General features: G+C 35.7%; 2 protein-coding genes across 2 annotated transcripts; one reads left to right on the forward strand and one right to left on the reverse strand.

Annotated features, from left to right (window-relative positions):
• Positions 1-6,290: 6,290 nt before the first annotated feature.
• LOC102220159 (uncharacterized protein C6orf106 homolog) lies at positions 6,291-17,918 on the reverse strand. Its single transcript, XM_005802199.2, has 5 exons — positions 16,695-17,918; positions 14,886-15,040; positions 14,563-14,760; positions 12,633-12,937; positions 6,291-8,934 (listed from the first exon to the last, which is right to left on the reverse strand). The coding sequence occupies exons 1-5, from the start codon at positions 16,850-16,852 to the stop codon at positions 8,899-8,901; spliced, it is 852 nt and encodes a 283-aa protein (XP_005802256.1). The 5' UTR covers positions 16,853-17,918; the 3' UTR covers positions 6,291-8,898.
• Positions 17,919-18,221: 303 nt separating this feature from the next.
• snrpc (small nuclear ribonucleoprotein polypeptide C) lies at positions 18,222-24,022 on the forward strand. The gene is made up of 6 exons (XM_005802198.3): positions 18,222-18,341; positions 19,231-19,273; positions 19,843-19,951; positions 22,241-22,300; positions 22,502-22,603; positions 23,564-24,022. The coding sequence occupies exons 1-6, from the start codon at positions 18,334-18,336 to the stop codon at positions 23,683-23,685; spliced, it is 444 nt and encodes a 147-aa protein (XP_005802255.1). The 5' UTR covers positions 18,222-18,333; the 3' UTR covers positions 23,686-24,022.
• Positions 24,023-24,388: the final 366 nt, after the last annotated feature.

Genomic DNA, 24,388 nt, shown 5'->3' on the forward strand with positions numbered 1-24,388 from the left:
GGGTGCCGAGTTTACTTTTGTCAAGTATGCAGTCGGTTATCATCTCATAGTGGCCATGACACCGCTTCCAACTGTTATCTAACTCAACAAGACACAAAAATTACTTTTAATTCAGAAATATGTCAACTAGCAATTTTAAAATGTGTGTTGGATCACATTAAGCACTTATGCAAGATGCAGAGTGAATGCACATGAGAAAGAATGACAGATGAACTTTGGCTTTGGAAATTTTAAAAACTGTTTATCAATGACGAAATCCCCTGAAAAATACTGACAGTGTAGTAATAAAAAGGAACATTTTCTTCTCAAGTTTCTTCATAGGTACATTTTTCTGGTGATTTAATATAACAGTCAGGCAGCATGCCAAAAGCGCAGTGCAGCTTGTAAAACAGTGTTATGTTGCAGAGGCATGCCTGATCCTGCAGATGTTTAAAAAAAAAGAAATCATTTCAGGTTAAAAGATAAAAATTTATGGGATTAATGAAATTTTGAAGTAGAAAGCATGGTGAGTTGAAGAAAATGCACCAACATGTGCAAAAAGTTTAATGTTTCATCACTGGTGTGGTCTGGGCTTTTGCACACATAAAACATCGCCTTACAAAGTGAGAAAACACGTTGTCCTTTAGGCAATAGTCAAAGCAGCTAGTGAGGTTTCTATTGAAACACCCATAAATAAAGGTTTTAGAGTATTCTGCTCACCCAAAGCAGCTCACTGGTAAATTAATGGTGTAAGGCCAATCACCACATTTAGACTTTTTGTTAGTCTGTGAGTAAGAAAAAGGTAACAGTGAAGGGCTGTGTGCGGACAAATGGATATCTGACAGATATTAACAGACAGGTGTCTGACAGATATCTGGGACTTTTCCCAGAGAAGGACTGAACTGTAATTACAACCCTGGCAATGTTTACAAATAGGAAATACCAGAACTTCAATGTCCTGTGCCGCTATAGACAGAGAAACTAATTAAACTCATCATTAAAGGTCATCTTTTATTAGATAGAAACGGCTTCAAAGGAACAACTGCAGGTAACATGGTTTTGTGGTTTTATGTCGTTAGAGTCAGCCTCTTTCACTAATCATTTCCATCATATGAGTCAGACGATGTCAGACTTGTTCCGAGTCATAGATGTAAAAATTCCCCTCATTAATAATGCAACAGTTCGTATACAAAGCACATGGAGACTGCATAAAGGTGTCTTAATATATTCTTAAAGTGATACATGAAAGGAGCTAATATCTTTGAATATCAGGATACCAAGTGTGGTATTATAAGTAAATTAAATATGAATTGAGCCAAAGCATAGAGGTGGTAGTCTATAAACCACTGCTTCTGGTAGCAATCGAAAATTTAATGTGATATAATTTGGGCAGTTGGATAAATAAACTCACATAAGACTCAAGGAAACAAGACAAGTTTAATGGTTAACAATTACTACATAGGACAAAATTGGAAAAACCATCAAAATAAGAAAATAAAAATAGCTTGAAGAAATAATTAATAATAATGATGAATTACAGACAGAAATATTCTCCTGTGTGTTTTCTAATTTGCTCATCAAGAATACCTCACATGAAAACTTGTTGATTACTATTTAATAGATAGGACACATCAAACAGTTGTTTAAATCCCATTCATTTATATTTCCTTATTTGACTTATTTGACCCCAATGACTTTTTAATGTCAATATAAGCTTCTTACTTCCTGTCATTTGGTTTTGGAGGCATTCTCAAACCCTTGATATGAATTTCCTTATAAGCTTATCAGGTCTGTTTGTTCAGTTGCACCTGGTGCTGTTGACACCATCATTTTAAGATGTATTCAGTCTCACGTAACTTAATCAGTTGAAGGTTTCCATTATGAAAGACAGCACCGAGTATAAGAACAGCCTGCCAAAATGCAAATGTTTTGGTCACAAAAGTTGCTGTGAACTTGCCAGTTGTTAAATTGGGCCTCTTTGTTTATCCAGGTCTGCCTGCTTTGTTAAATGCTTGCTTCCTCTGTGACACTTTTTTTTTTTTAGTGCGTGGACAATGTTCACCAAGGAAATGATTGCAGCAGCTAAATAAATACAATTGAAACAGCAAATAATGTGATTTTGCTGATATCGTAATCTCCCAATCAAAGTGGAGTCTGGTGTTTTCATAACATCCCTCATATAGCTGAAGATGTTTAAGATGATACACCTGAGGTATCAATTGTCTGCTGTATGTATGAGAAGGGAATAAAAAGTGAAATCTTAATTTTGTGTGCATCGCTATACATATTTAACTGAAAATGTATTTGGAAGATGTATTAGTCAAATATCACTAAGAAGATTTCTGGGATTGAGAGGTTACACAAACTTGTCAGATGACCCCCAACCACCTAATTCAAGACATATTATGCTGGGAAGCTCAGAGGTTCAAGTATCATAGTGTCAAGCCCATTTATCACATTCCATTGATCATGGATTGGTCTGAATACATGCCCCCTGAAATAGGAGTTTCAAACAACACATCAACCCTACACACACCAATAAACAAGCAGCATCTTGGTTCCCCACCCACAATACTGTGGCCATTGACTGGGTCTTTCCATGATCAAAACCCATTTGTTGCTGGAGCAAATCCTTTAAGTCAGGCAGAGTAACAGTTTGGCTGAAAAATTTAATAATAATAATAATAATACATCAAGTGTATATCGTGTTTTTCAAAGACGCTATATAAAATACCATTGTGGTACTATAAAATATCACAAGTCTGTACATGGAGGTACTTCTGATTCTACTCAAAACATAAAACCAGTTCACTTTTTTTTTTTAAATTGATGTCAACTTTTAGAGAAAAAAATTGTTTACTTCCCAAATTTCATCAGGATGTTGTAGAATATGTTTGTTTTTTTATTACTGTTTTAATCTAAGGAAATGATTATCCACTGTTTGTTCACCTTATGAGCTCCTTACGCTCTGAACCAGTCACAAAAAGGCTGGCACATGTTGCTTGTCATTTATGATGCCTTTAGTGATCTCCACCCAGACAAATACAATCTCTAATCTAATACTCATACTTCCAAAGACAAAAGGTTCTCTGGTTACCAGATGGTGCATTAAAACATGACCACTTCCTATCTACAATTCTGACTACACAATTACATTTTATTATAGATAATTACTTCAACTGGTATAGAAAATCTATCATGCTTGACATTGAAGGAAAATCATGATACTTTGAGTGGAAATCCTGATAGGAGGTGATCAGAGTGTCTGGTTAAAGGGACAATCGACAGAAATTTGTCATAATTTATGCTTTTCTTGTGGAAAGTTGTTGTTTTTTTACTATGAGGAGAATTAAGATTGCTTGCAATATTTATACTTGCATTTTAGCACAGTTATAAAAAGAAATATTAGTAAAGACCTCTGTAGCAAAAGTTGAATAATTTCTTATTTGAATAAAACCCATTTTGTCCATTTCTAACTCCTCTATTCCCTCAATACCTTCACTTAAACTTCATAAACCCCTGAGGATAAACTCCATTTCGACATGACAGGTATGATGGGCAGTTATCAAACATGTGACTGTTGACACAAGCATGGTGGGAGACGAGATATATGATAGGAGGTTTGGCAGAATTCACGTTGAGACAAAAGTCAATATTTGCCTTCAGTTGCCCTGTCACTTATGTATGCACAAGCCCCATTCAAGCTCCATTCAAGTGCCTCAATGCACCCGGCATGCACACAAAAAGCACACAGATGACAGGGTGCTGGTGTTACTGTATGCCCCTCTGGTTTCTTCCAGTATCATAGTTATTTGGATGCAAACACAGGAGTGAACACATTTAATTCTTGTGAAGAATTAACAAGCAAAAAAAAAAAGTGCTTTCTTTGGGCTACAGGGGAGTTGAAGTTTCAATGGAAAACTTACCAAGCAGGACTAAAGTAAATAATCACTGAATAAACAAGGCAACTTGAATGATTGGTATTGTGTCTTCTTTTCTTCAAACTCTTCTTTGGAACTGAATATGTGTGTGTGTGTGTGTGAAGTGTATTATTCTGCTGACACTGGAGGGATTTAGATCTGGTTCAGTACAGATGAAGACCAGGTAGAGAAATAATTAGATTTTCAACAAGATGGTATGTCTAGAGCAGACATAAGAGCACCTACATGTAAGGCTGTCGCAATAAGCAATTAATCAATTAACCAATTAATCATACAAATAATTAAAATGAGCTCAATTATTTCCATTGTGATAATTAATATTTGTTTGAAGGGAAATTGTGTTTACCAACACATCATAATCCATTTTATGTTTCAGTTGTAAGCGTTTTTTTATTTCCTTTTTATTTATTATTGTTTGTTATGTTTTATTTTGGAACTGTAAAATATCTTCCAGTGCCAATGTTATATGTTCTTTTCAAAATTAAAGTGTATTAATATTTAAGAGGGTGATCTTGGACTACTATGGCATTATCAATATATTACTTGAAACAAAACAACAATATTATTGTTTACTGCAACAATTATTTGGGGTAATTTATCATACAGGAAACAATCTTAAAACAGTCAGGCAAAACATGTTAAAGTCACATAATTTCTTATTTGATTTTAAATATCCAAGCTCACCACACATACAACCCACACTCTATGCACTGTGGGTAATGCTGAGTAATGCATCAACAGTATTACTGTCAACCAATAGCCCTTCCACTATGCTTCTGTTGACAGCGTAGATGCATTCTTTATTGCCATTCTGCACATGCCATCATCTCCTTCCCAAGCAAATAATTTACTGCCTATTGACGGCCTGCACAAGAACCACCCCAAGGCATACATGATGAATGGGTGTAAGGTCCAAAGAGCAATTACAGTTTCAAAGATTCAAAGTTTCAATTGTTCATAAAACAATGATCTCAAAAAACTCTATATTTTTATCATTATTACAGTTGCATTAAGATGATTTTACTCACAGCACATATCTAACTATTAACTAGGTTCAGCCTCCAGGAGAATCAATACTTTTCATACAAAATCTATGCAAGGAGAGTTATGGAAATATGTAATATGCTGTTTGACATTAGCTTAAATATAACTTTAGACCAGCTTTTGTCTGAACTTTTACTGAACTATGTCCAAATCACACCTATTCCCTCCATTGTTGTAACTTTTTTTCTGTGGTTTATATTCACCAAGTTGTGCATAGAAGTAAGTATCTACTTGGGAATTCAACAATAAGAAGATTAACTCAATTTAAGAAATCTGATTTAACTTTACAAAGAACCTCACAGAACCTAACATTATTCAACCTTTATCACTATTGATCTGCATGCTAACACTTTGAGGGAATGGTTTCAATCTGTTGACCGGAAACAACAGTTCCATCAAACTAAATGCAAACCAATGCAGAAAAAAACTTTCTCCCAGAGTTACAACTGAACATCCCCTTTCACTCGTAACTTATCTTTCTATCTCTGGATGGATCTACTTCTTTTCCACTCTTTTGACTAGGTTTTGCAAAGAAAATACTCTCTATGCAATAACAATCAATTGGATAATTTTGGTTTTGTTTGGCATCCCAGATATCAGTGTCACATCATAACTGCTCCTTAAACGTGCTTTCACTTGTTTCTACTGTCCACCAGTGGAATGCATTTAGGTTTTAACTTTGTTGTGCAAGTACGTTAATGTTTTTGTACTTTATTTGACTGTGTAGCTGTTGCAATTCCACTGTACATGATTAAATTGCATCAGCCTGCTGCAGCACAACAGAAAAAAAAGAAAGAAATGTTCTTGGGATTTTGGGGGAAATTATAGTCTCACAAAAAGTGAAGAACTAATAAAAGACAAGAATAAAAACCTAAAGGTGCAGTTACCGAGTGCTAAAACGGAACACTGAAAGCATTTCTTCATATTAGAAAGAGACATTCTATAACATCAGTGCTGGCATGTTGCATTTTACTATGTTTACTCCAAATTGGGTTGCGGTTTCTTTTCAACTGAACAAACTCCAGTTACATTCACTATCAGAATGTCAATCAGGATTACAGTATCAATTAGTAATAAAGGTCCTGAAATTAATGGACTTTTCAGTTATATTCTGGGTCTGTATGTTAAGGAACTATTTGAACTATTTGTAGTTTGTAGTAAAATTATTTACAAAGCCTTTCCAGTAGGAAAGGCCACCTACTGCCTTTCCAGTAGGTGGCAGATGTTAATATTCACAGCAATGAATGCTAATCATAAAAGAGGTTAATCTTTAAAGTTTGAAATTATCTATGGACATTTTACACGACTATAAAAAAGACCACTTAGTCATTGTTTTAGTGTTAATTTAATCATAAAAATGCTTGCTTACTTATAGATACAGAAAAAAAAAAACTTTAACAACTTCATCTCCACATAAATGTGCTATTTCAGGACTATGCAAACTCTCAACACATCCACTCAACTCATGCCACCCATCTCAAGTCCATACATAGTCACAAAAATGAAACTAAAGAATAAATCCAGCAATATTTAAGCTTCCTTAGCAACTGCCCGTCACACATGATCCCACAATAAGGAAGCTCACACACACACGCACGCACGCACACACACACACACACAGTTAGATAGAAAACAAAAACTGTTGTGACTAACAGAGGCAATGAAGAACACTGTATACTGTTTGGGAAGAGGACTCTCGTGACAATTACAACAGAACTGCAAAAGGCTGGTTCAGTTTACAAATCAGCAAATCATTTTTATGGATAGTAAAAGTTTGTGCCAGCATTTTGGAGAAAAAAATAGTAAAGATAAACAATTGTGGGGCTCTGTAAATAACTTTTTTTCCATTTTATTATTATTATTTTTTTTTCAAACATGCATGAAAATCACAAGCATGATGAACATTTTAAAACTGAAAGTACAGCTTCAGGTGTAACAGCAAAGCTCATTCATGTGATCGAAACAAAAGGCAAGTTTATTTTTTTATTTCTAACATCTGATATTTCTGTGCAGCAATCAAACTGCCGTTTTTAACCTTTATGTCCTAAAATGGAGACTGTTAGACGAAAAAAAAAAAGGACAGGATTTTTTTTTTTTTTTTTTTGGAAAATGCTGGTGTCACATCCCAACTCTATAAAATAAAAAGTCCTCAGCAGAGGTGGTCAACAGTATAGTGCAAATAGTAGAAAACAAATCACCGGTGCTAACAATGCTGATGCAAACCATTATATCTAGTATTAACATGTTCTACCAAGCTCAAGCTAAATTGGTTCTCATCGCGATCTCAAGTTTGTCTTTTGATTTTTAGCACCACCTCCTGGCCGTCAATGGGACATTTTTGACTCTGCAGCGCACAAAAAGACATGAAATAAATAACATCAGGGTACTTGTGGCAAAATCATCCAAATAGATCACCCAAAAATACTTCTGAGGTACATTACGTTTAAAGCTCTCTCTGTAATGACGTGTATGTGTCCATTCATCCTTTACCCAAGTAGTATACACTATTTTTACGTCAGTTAAATCCAGGGAGAAACCATTGAGATACATCCACAACAGGCACGCTCGCGCATACATTTTATATTTACTACACATCCTGTACACATGGACTCAAACTACAGTCACTCACCAGGCAAAATAGATTTAAATGGCTTTTTCAACCCTTCTCACTCACTCACTTCCATCCTTGTTGCACTTCAGCATCTGTTTAAGGTGAAAACCCACCATAGAAACCGCACACTGTCCCATGCAAACTGAAATGGGCAGAATCACATTGTAATACTTGATAGTTAGTGTTTTGGCTCTCTGGGTTGTATCTTTGGGAGTAGTTATGATCATACAGACAAAATAACTGATATTGAAGACTAGCTTATTGATAAGGATGCTAGATAGTGTGACAACGTTTAGTGTTGCAGCATGGGAAGTTTTTCACTGTTTCCTTCCCAAGAAATAAGAATAAATAAAAAGCTGAAATCTTCATGTATGAGACTAATTAAGAAACATATTCCTTCAGATCGAAAAATATCTACACAACCAAAGCGTCACAATTCAAAGGTCACATATTAGATCAGCAAATGTTGAACGAAATTTGTTAATCTCCTGTTTAAAAATGCTTAAACAGACCAAATATGTTTAAGATTTTCTCTCTAAAAGCTAAATTTGAAACGATCAAATGGGCACTACGCTTGAACTAAGAATGGCAGACTTAAAATGATGAAAGCCAGTTACTGACCGTAGGCCATCTTGAGCTTCACTAATGGACTAACCCTTCATTTGTCACCAAATCAGAATGCTGTAGCTTTTGGACGACAACAAAAGTCATGATTGAGAATTTCTACTAAACAAAGTCTGCTTATAGTTCGACCGATCAGTATTTTCATGATCCAACTTTTCAATCAAAGTCTAATAAAATTAGAGTGTTGCTGCTTATAAAAGATACTTTGTTGTTTTAACCCATGTGAAAACACTTAAAATGATACATGATTGTTGCCACTTTTTGAGAATAATATTAAACAGTTTTTTGAGAATTCAAAGGACAGAAACTATTCAGCTGCCCATGGGAGTAGCAGATGTATGTCGGTTTTTTAGGGGGATTTTCTCCTTATTTAGGCATGTCTTACAAGTTAAAATAAAAATATTCTTGTGTATCCATCTTCAGAGGTTTAAAGCACTCTTAAATGAAGCATTCACACGTGTGAATCCATGTCAGGTTGGATGTTTCACTGCAGTACATATGATCCATCAGGTCACCGTTGTTTGTCTGTTGAAAGGTCCATAAAGGTTTCAGGGAGAGTTGTCATGAGTCCATAAAAAAACAACAAAAAAAAAGAAAATATCAGTTCCTTCCCCCCCCCCCCCCAACTCCTCTGCACTTAAGGATTCCCATGATGTTAGAGCTCATCTTTCATCATGGGGGTGAGGGGTCTTTGTCTTCCTAGCTCTTTCCAAACGGATAGGGACCATGAATACCCTGGAAAAAAAGATGGAGAATGCATATCACTTTATGTTTTTATTTTGACATTTATGTACCAACCCTATGCCTAATATGAACTGTAGTGTTCCCCTAGCTTAGAGGAGAATCTGTAGGATGACCTGTCATGCTTATTTTAATACAAAGACAAAAGGTTTTGATCAATTAAGTTCAACCAGCCCAGTGAAACTATTGAGCTGAAACTGGGATTAAAATGTCAGCTGTAGATGTTAATGATAAAATACTAAGACTGGTGATTCAATTAGGTAAGTTGCTTCGTTTAGTTTCCCCAACACATAATTTGACATCACATCAACAAGATATCATCCAAAATGGTAGCTGATTTAAATAATTTAATTCTGAATGGAAAACTATTGATTTATTAAATACAAATGTAAATATTTTTATATTATTTTTCAATGACTCTCCATTTTAACTAATAAAGACCTGAAAAAGAATTTTCTTAGGTAAAAATAATATTATACGCAGCTAATTAAAACATATATTTTAAAATTTAAGTCCATATACCGAACATTAAATATAACCTGGTTAGAACAGTAACTAATGATTACTCTAGTAGTCGATTAATTGGATGAAACTAAATTTACATATTCTGCATTTTATTTTAACTCCTTAAATGTATATATTTTTTATATTGATTTTTCTTTACTTGTAAGCAATAATCATCAAAATGATCAGAAATCAACCCTGGAAACATATCACTCTGTGTGTTAGGAATTTATCAGTTCAAATTATGAAATAAATTAACTTTTCAATAACATTACACCTTAACAAAACACACAGTTGTGACACAAATTTTTAAAACCTGCAAGAGACAATTTGTAGGTTTGATAATTAATTAGAGAATAGTAGTAATATTGATAACACAAGCACACATTCATAACTTCATAAACAGCCAGTGCAATGCTTCACAAGAAAGCAAGAAGTTTTGATACACAGGCAACTTAATTTAAAATATAAAACCACAAACGACATACTGGAGTCATACTGGATAATAAAAACTGGTGGGAACTGATATATCAAACGTTGTTATTGCATAGAGTTAAACCTGATAGCTAATTAAACATCTGACAAGTGTGTGGATAAGTAATAGTAGCAGAGAAGGGCTGACTGACATATGAACTCTCAACACTGAGATCAAACATCAGTTCTGGTCTGGAAAGGGACGCTACAAATGCAAAAATCACAGTAATACCAGTGGCTTATTTTAATACCATCCTTCACACGCTCTTTGTGAAGAAATCAGGAACTGCTTTACTGACATAAATGAGTACAAATCAAAAGTATCACGTGAGAGGAGACTATCCATGTCTGTGACTGTAACAAGGAACTTGATCTTCTTTAGGATAATGTCCAGAGGAACTTGTACAAAAAGGTTTGGGGTAGTTAAATTACATGCTGTTCTGTCCAACACAGAGATTTACAAGAAACCATCAGACACAACCTTCAGCATCCTTGAAATAAAAAAAGGATAAAAGTCCTGACCAAGTTGTTCAGGGAAGAGGTCACACAAAGTTTTACAGATGTGTCTATTCTTTAAGCAAAGCAGAATTGGATGACAATAACATTTTCTTTTCTGTAGTTGTAAATTATCAGCTTCAGCAGATTTGGAGCTGCCGACAGAAAATCAGGTGATTACAGTATGTCTTAAATGCTGTGAAGCATTAAAGACATTGTTATGCAACTTACGATTACGTAGTGTAATCGCTAGTTGCTGTTCTAACCAGTATGCAAATAACAATATAATAGTACTGCACTATTACAAAATGAATCCCAAAACCCTGAATAAAACAGATGAGTGGAGTGACAAATGCAAAGGGTTTAATGAGCAACGAAGGAGTGATTTTGACTGGCCTGTGACTCAGTGACCTTCTGTATTTGCAAGAGCTGGGCATGTTTTTCCAACCTGCATGACTTAATACAGTTTTTCCTTAAACCACGAGCAGCACAACCAGTATTTTGGTGGAAATATTGCTTAGCAACATCTAACTAACTGTCTCTGTCATGTGTTTTTGATGAATCAGTGTGTGTTAGTGAGAGTTTAATTTTCTCTTACTTCTTGTATGAACTGCCTGTATGAATTGTATGACATTTCAAATCGACAGACAGAAGATATTGAATATTTTAGTCTTAATCTTAAATTACCACAATAACAGCTGGCTCTACATAAGCTGGCTACATAAGTAGCTCTTTTCCATTTCCAACAGGTACCAACTGACAAGGAGGTAATGTAAAGTAATTTAACATTTAGTTAATAAAATATTTGCAGACTTCTTCACGCTTAAAATTTTTTTAAATGCTTTAAATTATTTTAAAGCACACTTTAAAAAAATTTAAAGTATGTCTAATTTAAATTAGACACACAAAACTTTCAGGTGTTTTGTGTGTCTAACATGTCTGTGATATAATCAGTTACACAGAAACCCCTTTTGCACTGCACAGCCAGACCCGGACCGAACCGGGCCGGTCTGGCTTCTATGCAGGGCTGATCGATTTTGAATTAGCACTTCCAGCCCGGTCTCACCCCGCTCCCTGGAACCCCAAGCGCTGCGGTTCCAATCGAGCCGGCCAGACCGAGCTGGTGTGGAGTTAGCCGTTGATTGGCTGCGGGGACAAAAACGAGTCGTCTTCCAGATCTCTGGGTCAGAGGAACGTTTGTCATTTTAACATGTGGTGTCAGAAAAATGCTGTCATAATTTATTCTTACCCGCAAGTTTTTAAATGAGAATAATGACAGAATATTCAATTGTATTTTATTTTCTTTCAGTTAAAATAATTTTAAACGAGCTGAATGAACGATCTACATTATGTCACCAGATTAAACAGATAAATATGCAACTTTTTCCCGCAGTGAAAGAAAAAAAAAACCTAGACTGGGATTACAATTGTCTGTTACGCCAAATATTTTAATGGTAAATGTAAATAACATTTCTCCAATTGAACAAATCAGAAGTCGGTAAGGCTGTGAACGAGAGGATTTTCACACCTGACGTCGCTAAAGCGGTAGTTCAGCTGGCAGCGAGTCCAACTCAGAGACAACACTGATGAGATTTTTGTTTTTTTTGTTAAATGTAAAGCTGTGGTAAATGTTTCCCTCAGCTTACTTGCTGACGAGCACAAAAAAAAGGAGCTGGACGGGAGACCCAAGAAGGAAACTGTTCTGGCTGGGTGGCTGGGGAGATCACCTCGGTTGTTTTAGCAAGAATTCGATTTACATGACGATCCCACTCAATGCAAAATGACCAGGGCTACAGGACCAATGGGACCAGGTCGGAATGAGCCGGGCTGGGACAGGCCAGACCCCGCAGTGCAAAAATGACTATAGATAGATATAATCATCTTAACAGTATTAAATTCTGCTTGTTAAAAATGTCCTGCAGATTTTGAAGTGTCTTTTGAAAACGTGCAAAAAGGGGAAATAATAAGCTATGTAAATAAACAGACCTTTTCACCTTCAACCTACATGATCTTTGTGTTTTTCTCTGCTGGCAAAATGTTTTACAATAAAAATATAAATTCTTAATGAAAATATGCCAGAACTTTAGACACAACTGGGTTAAAGCCAAATAATCACTGTTCTAGTTCAGCACATCTGCATTTGAAAGAAAAAAAAAACTCTTTACATACCCCACTCAAAGATATCAAAAGTATTTATATTTATATATAAACTTACGTACCTGGCCATAAGTCACCACGGAAAGATTTGTTTGGAGACCGTTTGACGCCCTATTTACAGCATTATGAGACAGTCCGTTCTGATCTTGCTGGATTGGCTCTTGTGTGCGCTCCCAGGCTCCTCCGGGGTCTCTGAAGCTGCTGTCAGTGGCATCATGCTTGTTCTTCTGCGGCGAGGCGAACGGGTTGAAATCCCCCTGCACGTTGCGCTGCGGTTGCGTGTTGAATTCCGTCTCAAAGGAAGAAAGCTGCTGAGTGACGCCAAGTAGACCGCCGACTTCTACGCTAAGAATCACCCAGATCACATCTGCAGAAACAAGGAAATACAGTTGAAATCCAAATAATGAGAGAAAGAATACGTCAGGGATGCGTTTTTTTTTTTTTTTTTTTTTTTTTTATTTAAAGTTTACATACAGAATAAGTACTGTCTCTTTAATGAGGGAAAACCCAGATGATGAACCTTCTAATAGGATATCTATCAATAAATATATCAATAAGGCCAACTTACTTGTTTTTTAATAATTTAAAGACATTTAAAGACAGCTTCAGTCATTACAACTGAAAACCAGCGATCAGGCCCGAAACCTGGGAGTAGTGATGGACTCTGACCTGAACCTCCAGAGCCACATAAAGACAGTTACAAAGTTGGCCTTCTATCACCTGAAGAACATTTCCAGGATTAAAGGACTAATGTCTCAGCCAGATCTAGAGAAACTCATCCAGGCGTTCATCTTCAGTCGTATTGATTATTGCAACAGCGTCTTCACAGGTCTGTCCAACAAATCAATCAAACAGCTGCAGCTGATCCAGAATGCTGCTGCTCGCGTTCTCACTAAAACCAGGAAGATAGAGCACATAACACCAGTTTTAAAGTCCCTCCACTGGCTCCCTGTAGCTCAAAGAATAGACTTTAAAATACTGTTGTTAGTTTATAAATCACTGAACGGCTTAGCACCACAATACATTAAAGATCTGCTGTTATTGTATCAACCTTCCAGACCTCTCAGGTCTTCTGGTTCTGGTCTGCTCTGCATCCCCAGAACCAGAACCAAACGAGGAGAAGCAGCATTCAGCATCTATGCACCACAAATTTGGAACAAACTTCCAGAAAACTGTAAAACAGCTGAAACACTGACTTCTTTTAAATCTCAACTGAAAACCCACCTGTTTAGAATTGCATTTGAAATGTAATCAATTACAAATTTATTGATGTAACTTGACTTAATGATTGATTCTATATTGCATTGTGATTCTGTGTTTGTAATGATGTAAAGCACTTTGAAATGTCTTGCTGCTGAAATGTGCTATACAAATAAAATTTGATTGATTGATTGATTTTAAGGCCTTTATTTTAAATAGATGAAGATTTTTTAAGGATGCCTGGACATCCTGCTGCAAGAGAAACTGGTAAATGGAATCATGAGGAAAAAAATATTATGTGGAAATATTGAAGTAACAACTAACGACATTAGCCAAATTAAAGCTTGGGGGCAAATTGGTCTTCATAATGGACAATGGCCATAAGCATACAGCCAAAGTGGTTACAAAGAGGCTTAAGGACAAAAAAGTCAAAGTTTTGGTCTAGGTTCTAGATCTAGGTTTCACAAAACCTAGATCTCAATCCCAGGTTTTGAGACTCAATACTTTTTTTATTTATTGATATTTTAATACTAAATATCAATAAATTTGATATTTATTGATATCTAATTCTGTAGATATCAATAAATTCCCTATATCATTATTGTAGCATTTGGTAAAAAGAAATCATTTTGGTAATTCTAATTGATCTAAAATGAGAAGTTTGGTCGGCTTTAATTTTAAACAATTAGGGAGAGAAAATGTCTACGTCTAATGTACTGTCATTCCTGGGGTATGAGAAAATAAAAGAATATCTACTCAGACTTAAAAATGAAATTCTGCAGTTTTCCCTACCTCCGTAGAACAACCCGGCTGCTGTGCACATCCTCCACTGGCCCTGGTACATGCCTGGGTTTGTAGGACTTCTCATCTGTACACTCACATCTGAAATTTCCTGGGGGTCTAGAGACTTCACCATAACGGAGTTTACATGCCCAAACTGATCCCCTCCAATGTATTTGAGACAAACACCTGGCGGCCATGACTCTCCGCCTACAAATGAGAAAAGAATCAAAGCAAAAAACAAAGTTAAGAAAATGTTTTTGTGATGTTTAGTGATGTATAAAGGTGTAACGATGCTTCCTGACAGAGTTAAGATGTAGTAAAAAGGCATGTACCTGTGTTTTGTATTCTCCAGGTCTTTGTGAACAGTGTGTCCGGAGGAACAGACTCTCCTTCGCCAATTGTCACATCTTCAACAAAGGACATGGATGGTGTGTTGACACTGGGGCTTTCGAAGTCATAATATGCACCAATAGCAGCCTGAAGGTTCCTGTTCCAGCATTATAAAAAGAAAGGAGGGGGTCATCACATTTTAACATGCATTAACATCCATCAAACATTCTATCTGAATCATTGGGAAGAGGTTTGTGTTATATTGCTTCCCTTAGAGTTTTTAAACAAATGAAATTGCTACAACAACTCATGTTCACAAGTCAAGTTACTTGTGCGATTGAGAGAACGCTGTTAAAATGCTTTACTTGACACTCAGAGGTTTCTGACAAATAACAAGCACTTTTCTTTAAGTGAAGCATATTTAAATCATTGAGTACAGAAAACAATGAGTTTCACACTTTAACTACTACAGCTTAATGCATTTTGTAATTCTATTATGTTGTTAAACCAGTTACAAACTTGAATATGAACAGGCAGGGACACAGCTGACGGCTTTAGAAATGGAAAGAACACTAGAAAACATCCAGGAAGAACGGGCGGGGATGAGAAATTACAGAGATCAACGTGTTCACTTGAATAAAAGACCAACCTGGATGTAAAAACGCTGAAGTTTTTTAAATTAAGGTTTTGAAACTTTCAAGCCAGTTTAGTCTTCTTGCTAATGCTGTAACTTCTGTAGGAACCAACACAACATAAGAAGTTGAATTTAACTTGGTGTTAAGGCTCAACAAGAGTTAGTCATAAGTCCCTTTTAAATCAGAACTGAACGCAACCCCCCTAACGGATCACCTTTTTCCTTTCACACCATGCAAGTTAACCTACAGAGATCACAGAGCCAGAGTGATTTCAGAACATGGAGATGGAAATCCTCATATATTTGTAGTTAAAAGTTTGCTGAAAAAAGTACATGCTGTTGACCTATGTGTTTGGAAGTTCTTCATTTCAATGCACTGAGTAAACAGGAACATAAATAAAATCTGATATTTTATAGAATTTCAACTGCCAATTTACAGAGTTTAACAAATGAAAACTGTAAGTCTAAATTGTATCTTTCTATAGGAAACGATATTGTACATATATGAAATGGATGTACGAATTACCACAGAACTGAAATGCCCTGAGGTGCTAAAGGTAATAAACTTTGTATATTTAATAATTAGAAAACCTCAATTATCAGTTATTTTTGTCTGGAGGCTCGGGGACACCATCCTAAAACGTTTCAGTGACTGAAATCACAAAGAATCACGTCCATTGATTAGATCATTTGATCAGGAACACAGAGGCGTTTTGATCACTGCTGCTCTTGCTTTTGTCTCCTGATAGATCACGACTGATTCTGATCCGAGTCGTGGTTTCACAAACAGCTCACTTTGAGCAGCTCTCCACGCTATTACATAATACAACAAACATAACCTACCCCAGGAGTATGAAGTGTTTCATTTTTTTACGTTAAGTTTCTCAACCAGGTTGGTATTGTTTTTGAAACTTTGTCGCGGCAGTGGAACTCGTGGTCAGGGACAACTTTACTGTTTTACTTCCGTTTATCTTAAATGGCCCACTAAGAGTTAACAGCCATTTCCCGTAACGGAAGGATAAAATGACCCGTGCCGCACTGACCATCAGCTCTCATCCCTGGCCTACAACTGCCACTTTATTTTGTATAATTTTAAAATAAGATAACTAGCTAAGCCAAGAGCTAAGTTAGCGCCATGGTGCTGTTCAACAACAGGCCCAGCTATCCCCGCACTCACCAGTTGGTCATGTCCAGGAAGAAGGCGCAGCCGGCCGGGTTGAGCTGGAAGCCCAGCAGCCTCTGGAACTCCGAGATGAGGACGTCCTTGTCCGTGGTGCCCATGCAGCTGAACTTCTGCATCAGCTCTGCATCCACGTCCATGTCTGTGCCCTCCATGGATGGCGGGTCGTCCCGAGGCGGGGGTCCTCTTTCAGTTAAGTCCGAGGCCTCGTTCAGCCATAACGACCAGCTCAATAACAACAACAACAAGCGTCAGTGTGCATGGCACGAGCAAGGGGGGGACGACGTTTGACGTTGCAACAGTGCGTGCGTCACTTGCAACGTCATCTGTTGCTATTTGTGGCCACCTTTTCATTGGTTTATCAATGAAATTCATGTAAAACATATTTCCGCGCACACTGATAAGAAAGAAAACAATTGAGATTATGCTTATGGAACTCTGACAATTATTCATAGGCCATTCAGTGGACATAAGTTTGGAACATTTTAGTTAGGTACAATTTATGAAATTAATTTAAATGCTAATACAAAGTGAAAAACTGGACATCGTGTGCTTTAGTGACGTCGTAGTTATGGGTGTGGATGCCAACAGTGCACCTAGTATATATTTTAGAAATAGGATCCTCAGCATGTTAAAAAATAGATAAAGTATGTTGAGACACAATTGCTGCACCGTCTGAAGTTAAAGATCTTTAAAATTTTTAAACTGCATAATAATAATAACTAAATCAGGTATCCCTGATTATAGTTTTTCTAAATAATTCAGAGCCCAAGTAATTTCCACATCAGAATCTTATCTATTTTTCTATTATTTATTTATTTATGTGCACTGCTGTTTGATGATTTGAATGTTACAGTTATTCATGATAAAAAATAAAATCTGCTTTGACAATTTCTATTAAAATTCAATGTCATCATCTTACTGATCTCTGATTAGTTAACATGGCTGTGCCCAACAGCCCTTGTTTCACACAAATCACAAATTTTGCACTCTTAAAGTTACTTTAGTTAAACTGTTCTTTCATCTTAAACATTCAACAACCCCAACGAAGGTTGCAAAAGGTTTCAATTTAGCATTATCTAAACATTTTTTTTCTGATGTACAGTATTTTACATTGTAAATTATATGTGCTTTTAAATCAACGCTGTGTTTAATATGATAGACTATTTTATTATAATGTCAAAAATATTCCACTTGGGTCTGGTGATGAATGAATGAATGAATGAATGAATGAATGAATGAATGAATGAATGAATGAATAAGTGAAAGAAGAAATGAAGAAAAACAGAAAGTACAAAAAAGAAGAAAGAAAGAAACAAAGAAGGGGAAAAGAAATCATTTTCTATTATTAGTTTTGTCATATTTGCTTCCTTTGTCAAGGCACTTGATTTGCATTTATTATTATTATTATTATTATTATTATTATTATTATTATTATTATTATTATTATTATTATTATTATTATTATTATTATTATTATTATTATTATTATTATTATTATTAATAAATCAAATCTACCAAATTCTCGCGATGTTGCAGTCTGGTAAGCGGAACTGTCTGCGTTCCGCCTTCATAGCGGGTCGGGAAGGTTTTTGGGAGCACAGGAACCGCGCTCTCAACGTAGTTTGCTGACAACATGCCGAAGTAAGTTCAGAAAAATTTTGTTTTATTTATTTGGTATTAAATATCTCCTAGCTCAGTCGGAATAATGATTATGTTTTACTTTTACTGAGTCACGAGCTGTGCAAAGATAACATTTGAAATCTTTTAACCCATGCTGATCTCTCTTTGTTTGGGATGTGTCTATTTGCTGGAACGACTCTGAATGGAAACGTCTATCTTTATTGGGAATCTATGAAACACAATAAAACATACATTGAGTAGTTTTGGACATTAAAGATAATTATTTTGTGATATTTTAGCAACTGTTGTATATTTCTTCACACAAGTCATTCTGTAACCGTGCTATTTTTCGATCGCAGCTCATCTCATTTCCATGACTGACTTGTACAAAATATGGTGCTCTTTTCGGACTTTTAAATTTGCCCTTTTGGTTAGAGCCAGTATTAAGTTAATCTTGTAATATTTAATAGTCATTTACATTTTTTTCAACCAACAATTTAAAGCAGCAAGCAAAGATTCTACTCTCGTCTGAAACACAATAGAATTGTACATTTAAACCAGCATTCCCTAGAAACTAGCCAGATTTTTAAAAAGATCAAATTTGAAGAGTATAAAGCAAACAAAAATTATGATGGGCAAAGTTCAAGGAAGAAATACATATATACATAATTTAGCTTAAATTTTGTTGATTAAGGTAACTCTGAGTCCAGTCACTGATCAGAGCTGACTATTTCTGGTCAGCCTGTATATCCGAAAAGTGTGAAATATTTTGTACATTTTTCTAAATGCAGTTGTGAATTATGTCCTCTCTTTCTTTCGGTGCATTTGGAAATTGGCATGCAATTTTGATTTAGACGTCAGTGCATTTGTTTCAATTGACAAGACATTTTTTGGTTTGTTTATTCCACAGGTTTTATTGTGACTATTGTGATACATACCTCACACATGATTCGGTAAGTGACAATTGCTTCTACCTAAATTGTTGACTAGATTTTTACTAATCTGTCTACCAGTTTATCAATTTATAAAAAGTCATGACGATTCATGAATTGATGGATAAATTATTCACCATTTATGGTTGGGATATTTGTTTTCTCAATAAAGTTTGATCATGTGAAGAATGTGAGTGGTCTTAAAGTTCATTCTTATTTTGTTTCTTCTGAATTTAATATATTTATACATATTATGTTGAGAACTTGAAAACAAGTCAAGTTCCTTGTTTTTTTCACGAAATCTTGATTAATAAAGCTGATCTGATTCGTGCAAAACTGTCCTCTGAAAGTGAACATACGATAGAATTTTTTCCTCTTTTCACATCGCAAGTAGAAACCTCAGTTAAAGTTGCAAAACGATCCAAAAAATGGCCTTTGAAAAGTATAGATAATAGTTGCTTGTAACAACCATTTATCCAAGCTAGATGTACTCTGGCCTTTGCCTTCTTTGTGTAGCACATTGAGTATTTAGGATATTTTACAACATTTTGCTTAAACTTAACCAGCTCTTCTTTCTGTTTTTGTCTTAGCCTTCAGTGAGGAAGACTCACTGCAGTGGCCGAAAACACAAAGAAAATGTGAAAGATTATTACCAGAAATGGATGGAGGAGCAGGCGCAGAGCTTGATTGATAAAACAAGTAAGTAAATGTCTGTCCATCTCTGGACTTTAGCTAAAGTTAGTTTCTGAAGTAGCTAAAAAAATGTTGCACACATTTGAGGATATTTATGAATTGATTGGCCTTAATGTTGGGGATGTTTGTATCTTTCTGGATTACTCTGTTCTAAAATGCTTTGCATAAATCTGGAAAAGCTAAGCTTTCCTATTATATATTCAACATGTCCCTACTTGTACATCACTTTCTAATTAAAATGATCCACTTTATTTAGTATGCACTCTTGAATAAGGTGCCAAGATCTGATATGTCTTTGTTAGATTTTGCTGACACAAGTTAAATTGGATCACAATTAATTTCTTACTTCATCTCATAAAACACACATCTTGTCAATATTTGGGTTTTTTATTTTGTTTTGTTTTTTATTTAGCCAAAGTGAGTTATGTGTGCTCGCCTTCTATCTGTTTCCAGACAGTAAAAGTCATTTTGTATTAAAATTGAATCAATGTTCTTATCTGTTGTTCAATTTTTCACACAGATTGACTCTTATCCATTTATCACCACATAATCATAACATCTCCATAGAGGAAAACAAATTATTTATAGAACAAACCAATACATTTAAGACATACACTTTGGTTGCATGTGAGTAATTTAGAATACCGTAAAATGTCTGTGATTAGTTTTAAAACGAAAACCTTGTATGTTATAGAAACTTGTTGAATAAAATGTGAAACACTTCTTGTGCTTATTGTGGCTTATTTATTGCAGATAATGAATTTAAAAATCAGTTCATCAAATTGGAGAAGCACATTGACCAATGAGATTTATCGTACAGACATTTTCTTGTCATAGCCTATAGTATTATGGGTAATATTATTGGTCCAGAAGACGGTTGCTGATGCGTTCCACAAGGAGGATAAGCCACTAAAGATCACCTCTTAAGAGATGGTTGTTCAGAGTGCTGTATGCAGGCACGGTATTGGAAAATTTAGTGGAAGAAAAATGTGTGCTAGATATAATTGCACTAGAAAAAAGGATAATGTAGCAAGAATGAGTGCTATATATATGTATGCTGATATGTTGTCTTATATAATTTGGATGTTTTTATGTAGAAACAGAATTTTAGATTAATATTGCCAGTTAAATATTGTTTGACAATATTAAACTGGCTGAAATAAAGATTGAAAATATAACACTTCATCTATTATCAGTCTATCGAACTTGAGTTGATTTTTAATTTTAAATAATTTGACTTGAACTGCAGAAAAATTACTTTGGTGTGCAGATTGTTGGAGGTGATTTAGCTTGTAGGCCTACTCAACAGCATTCACAAATGTTGAGCATGGATTAACAATTATGTCTGCAGAATTGTCCATCTGTGGTTTCACTTTGGAGGATGAATGTTTTAATCTGCGTCTGTATTTGTGAAAAAAATGTTTTTATAGAACCCTCTTCCATGTGTTTATTCTTTAAATGCAACATGCAACAGAAGAAAGAAAGAAAGACAGAAGTTTATTTATTTTTGTAAATTGTATGCAGTAGAGACTAAAAATAAGCAGCCATATTCATTTCTTTGATTTGCTTAAGGAGTAAAAATGTTTTACTGAATAATGAGTAGGATTTTCTAAATATTAACTATAGAAGATTCAGAAATGTTAAAAGAAGATCATAGTATTCTTTTTTTATGTGAAACTGACCTCTAGGGGCAGTAATGTACTAGTGATTTTTCTCTTGCTTGCATGTTCCCTCTTACCAATGTGAGCACTGCATGCTTTTTTCTATATTAAGTCATGTGGTCAAATGTGGACAATAAAAAGCTGTTACATATTCCACATGTGGGATTTCAAAGCTCTTCTCAAACGCTGGCCTCTCTCTCTATCACAGCTTATTTTTCTCCCCCTCCGAGATTACAAACCTCTAATCCACACATGTAATGCAAAGCTGATGCACAGTTTGGCCCATAACTGAGGATGTGACGTTTGGCAGATGAAATGCTTCTTTGCAACAAAAAGATCATTCTTTGCTCCTTAATGTTTTGGTTTATTGGTAATGTCATTCATTCTGCACCCACACTTAAAGCAGCTGCAGACAATAGCATTACATGAAGAATTTGCAATGGTGAAATGTTAAAGGCCTCATGCATTTGGCTCTATTGTTTGCATTCTGTGTGTAGTTTATGGATGACATTAAATCTTGACACAAAAAGCCAGTGACAGTATGTGTTCTTTATGTACTTTATGCTTTCTACGATGAATCATTTGTCTGATGCTTTTGTGTGTTTTAATATATTTTGCCTTTCTTACTCAACAGCGGCTGCTTTTCAGCAGGGAAAGATTCCCCCCACACCGTTTCCTGGTGGTCCTCCTCCAGGTGAGTCTGTCATTTCAGATCCCTTCGAATTAAAGTTAAAAATATTTCCGATTAATACTTGGTGTTGTATTCTTCTTTTTTTTTATTTTGAAAATGTAGGCAGTTTCATTTTAATTAAACAGCAACATATTAGCAAATCTTGCAACTTGCTGTTCACATATGTTGCAGTGTGTCTGTAATATTTTGTTTGTGGCATCGCAGGACCTCCACGGCCAGGCATGCTACCAACACCTCCAATGGGAGGCCCTCCGATGATGCCTATGATGGGACCTCCGCCTCATGGGATGATGCCCGGTGGGCCTGGTAAGGAGCAGCTTCCTTTGATGCACCTTTGGCCTTTTCAGGGTTTTAATTTCACCCTGAAAAATCAAGGTTTTTTTTTTTGTTTGTTTTGTGAAATTTCTTTCTTATCTCCTCCTAACAGCCAAGTCTATTCACTCACTAAGACACTTGAGAAGGTCATGAGTAGAAAGCCGATTATTCATTATGCAGTTAATGATTCTCTGCAGTTTGGTTCACAAAGTCCAGCATGATGCGACTGTTGCCTAAAGCTTATAGGAGCACAGATCGGCAATTTATCCATGTGTTTACAGTGAAATGATGGCCATTTCTTAGAGGGAAAGTATTATGTAAAATCTGCTTTTTGGGACTTTACGTCATGTTAAATTGTTGTTTCATCATCAAAAGCTTACCTGGAGTGTTGCTTTGATTCTTTCATGAATGTTTCAGGAATCTTTCAATCTTCCATGGTATCTATTCAGGTGTGAAAAGCGCTTAGTCTCACCAAGAGCTGCTTTTTCCACGGAGCTGCCATCTCCAAACTTCGGCCTTAACTTCCCCACTCAACTCCTCCAGACTAGCAGCAGTTAAACACCTGGCGAAACTACTCGTATGAGTATCTGTTGAGCTACTCATACGAGCTACTTCTCAGTTGAAACACTAGTAAAAACGTTAGGCCTTAGTGGAGGAACAATATTGTGATGATGTGCTGAAGGCGGAGCGTAGGAAAGAGCAGGAGCTTCTTAAAGTGACAGAGGCGCAATGTCAAGGTGTTAAATTAGGAAGTCAAATGTCTTTTTAGTCATGTTTGATATATCCAGCATTTTTATAGCAACTTAAGTTACTTGACGGTGCCATTTCACAGCACAGGGTGCCTGCAAAATACATAAAGTTGCCCCTTTAAGTGTTTGTAAAGTTATCACTATTTATATTGCTGTGTTGTTGTAAAGCCTCCTCTCAGCTCTGTCCTATTTTCCACTGTAGGAGGCATGAGGCCACCAATGGGAGGACCCATGCAGATGATGCCAGGACCTCCACACATGATGCGCCACCCTCGTCCCATGATGATGCCCGTCAGGCCAGGCATGGTGCGACCAGACAGATAAAGCCAAGAAGACTTTGCGCTCTCATTGTTGCCATGAACAGATACTGTCCAGGGAAGATGTTTAAATTTTTTTTTCAGTGTAACTATCACATCTGTTCCAGCTGGAAAATAACCTTCACCTTACAATTGTCATTTCTATTAGAATTCTTATTGTCTTATATTTATTTACTGGGTTTGAGTCAATCTAAGAACCTAGAATAATCTCTCCCTCCACAGACAAACTGTTCAGCACCCATGTGAGTGTTTGACTTGATGTTAGTTGCTTATTTTTTCCCCCCCTTTGTTGTGGTTTTAAATGATTTTGTACATCACTTGCATTGGTTGAGAAATAAAAACAATGCTTGGAAATTCTTCTTTTTATTTATTTTTGGCCTGTCTTGCCAGAAACCTTTGATTTCATAAATGCAGTGGATCACGTTACACTAAGATTGTCATCAAAAATTTCATTAATTCAGCTATTTAAAGAAATTTAGGCATGTTAAATAGTGTCATTTCTCACAGAATTATGCTTCAATTGTCTCTCTAAATGCTGATGATTTTGGGTACTAGCTAATGAAAACCAAACTGATATTGTCAATACAATAATATTAGGACTTTGATCTTCTAAATATGCCCACCTGAAATGTAAGATATTATTGAACATTTACAAAATTCTTTTTTTAATGTTTTGGTTTCTTAAACATTAAACTTTAGACTAAACAGTT

Source organism: Xiphophorus maculatus, chromosome 20 (assembly GCF_002775205.1).
Source record: "Xiphophorus maculatus strain JP 163 A chromosome 20, X_maculatus-5.0-male, whole genome shotgun sequence".
Classification (NCBI taxonomy): Eukaryota; Metazoa; Chordata; class Actinopteri; order Cyprinodontiformes; family Poeciliidae; genus Xiphophorus; species Xiphophorus maculatus.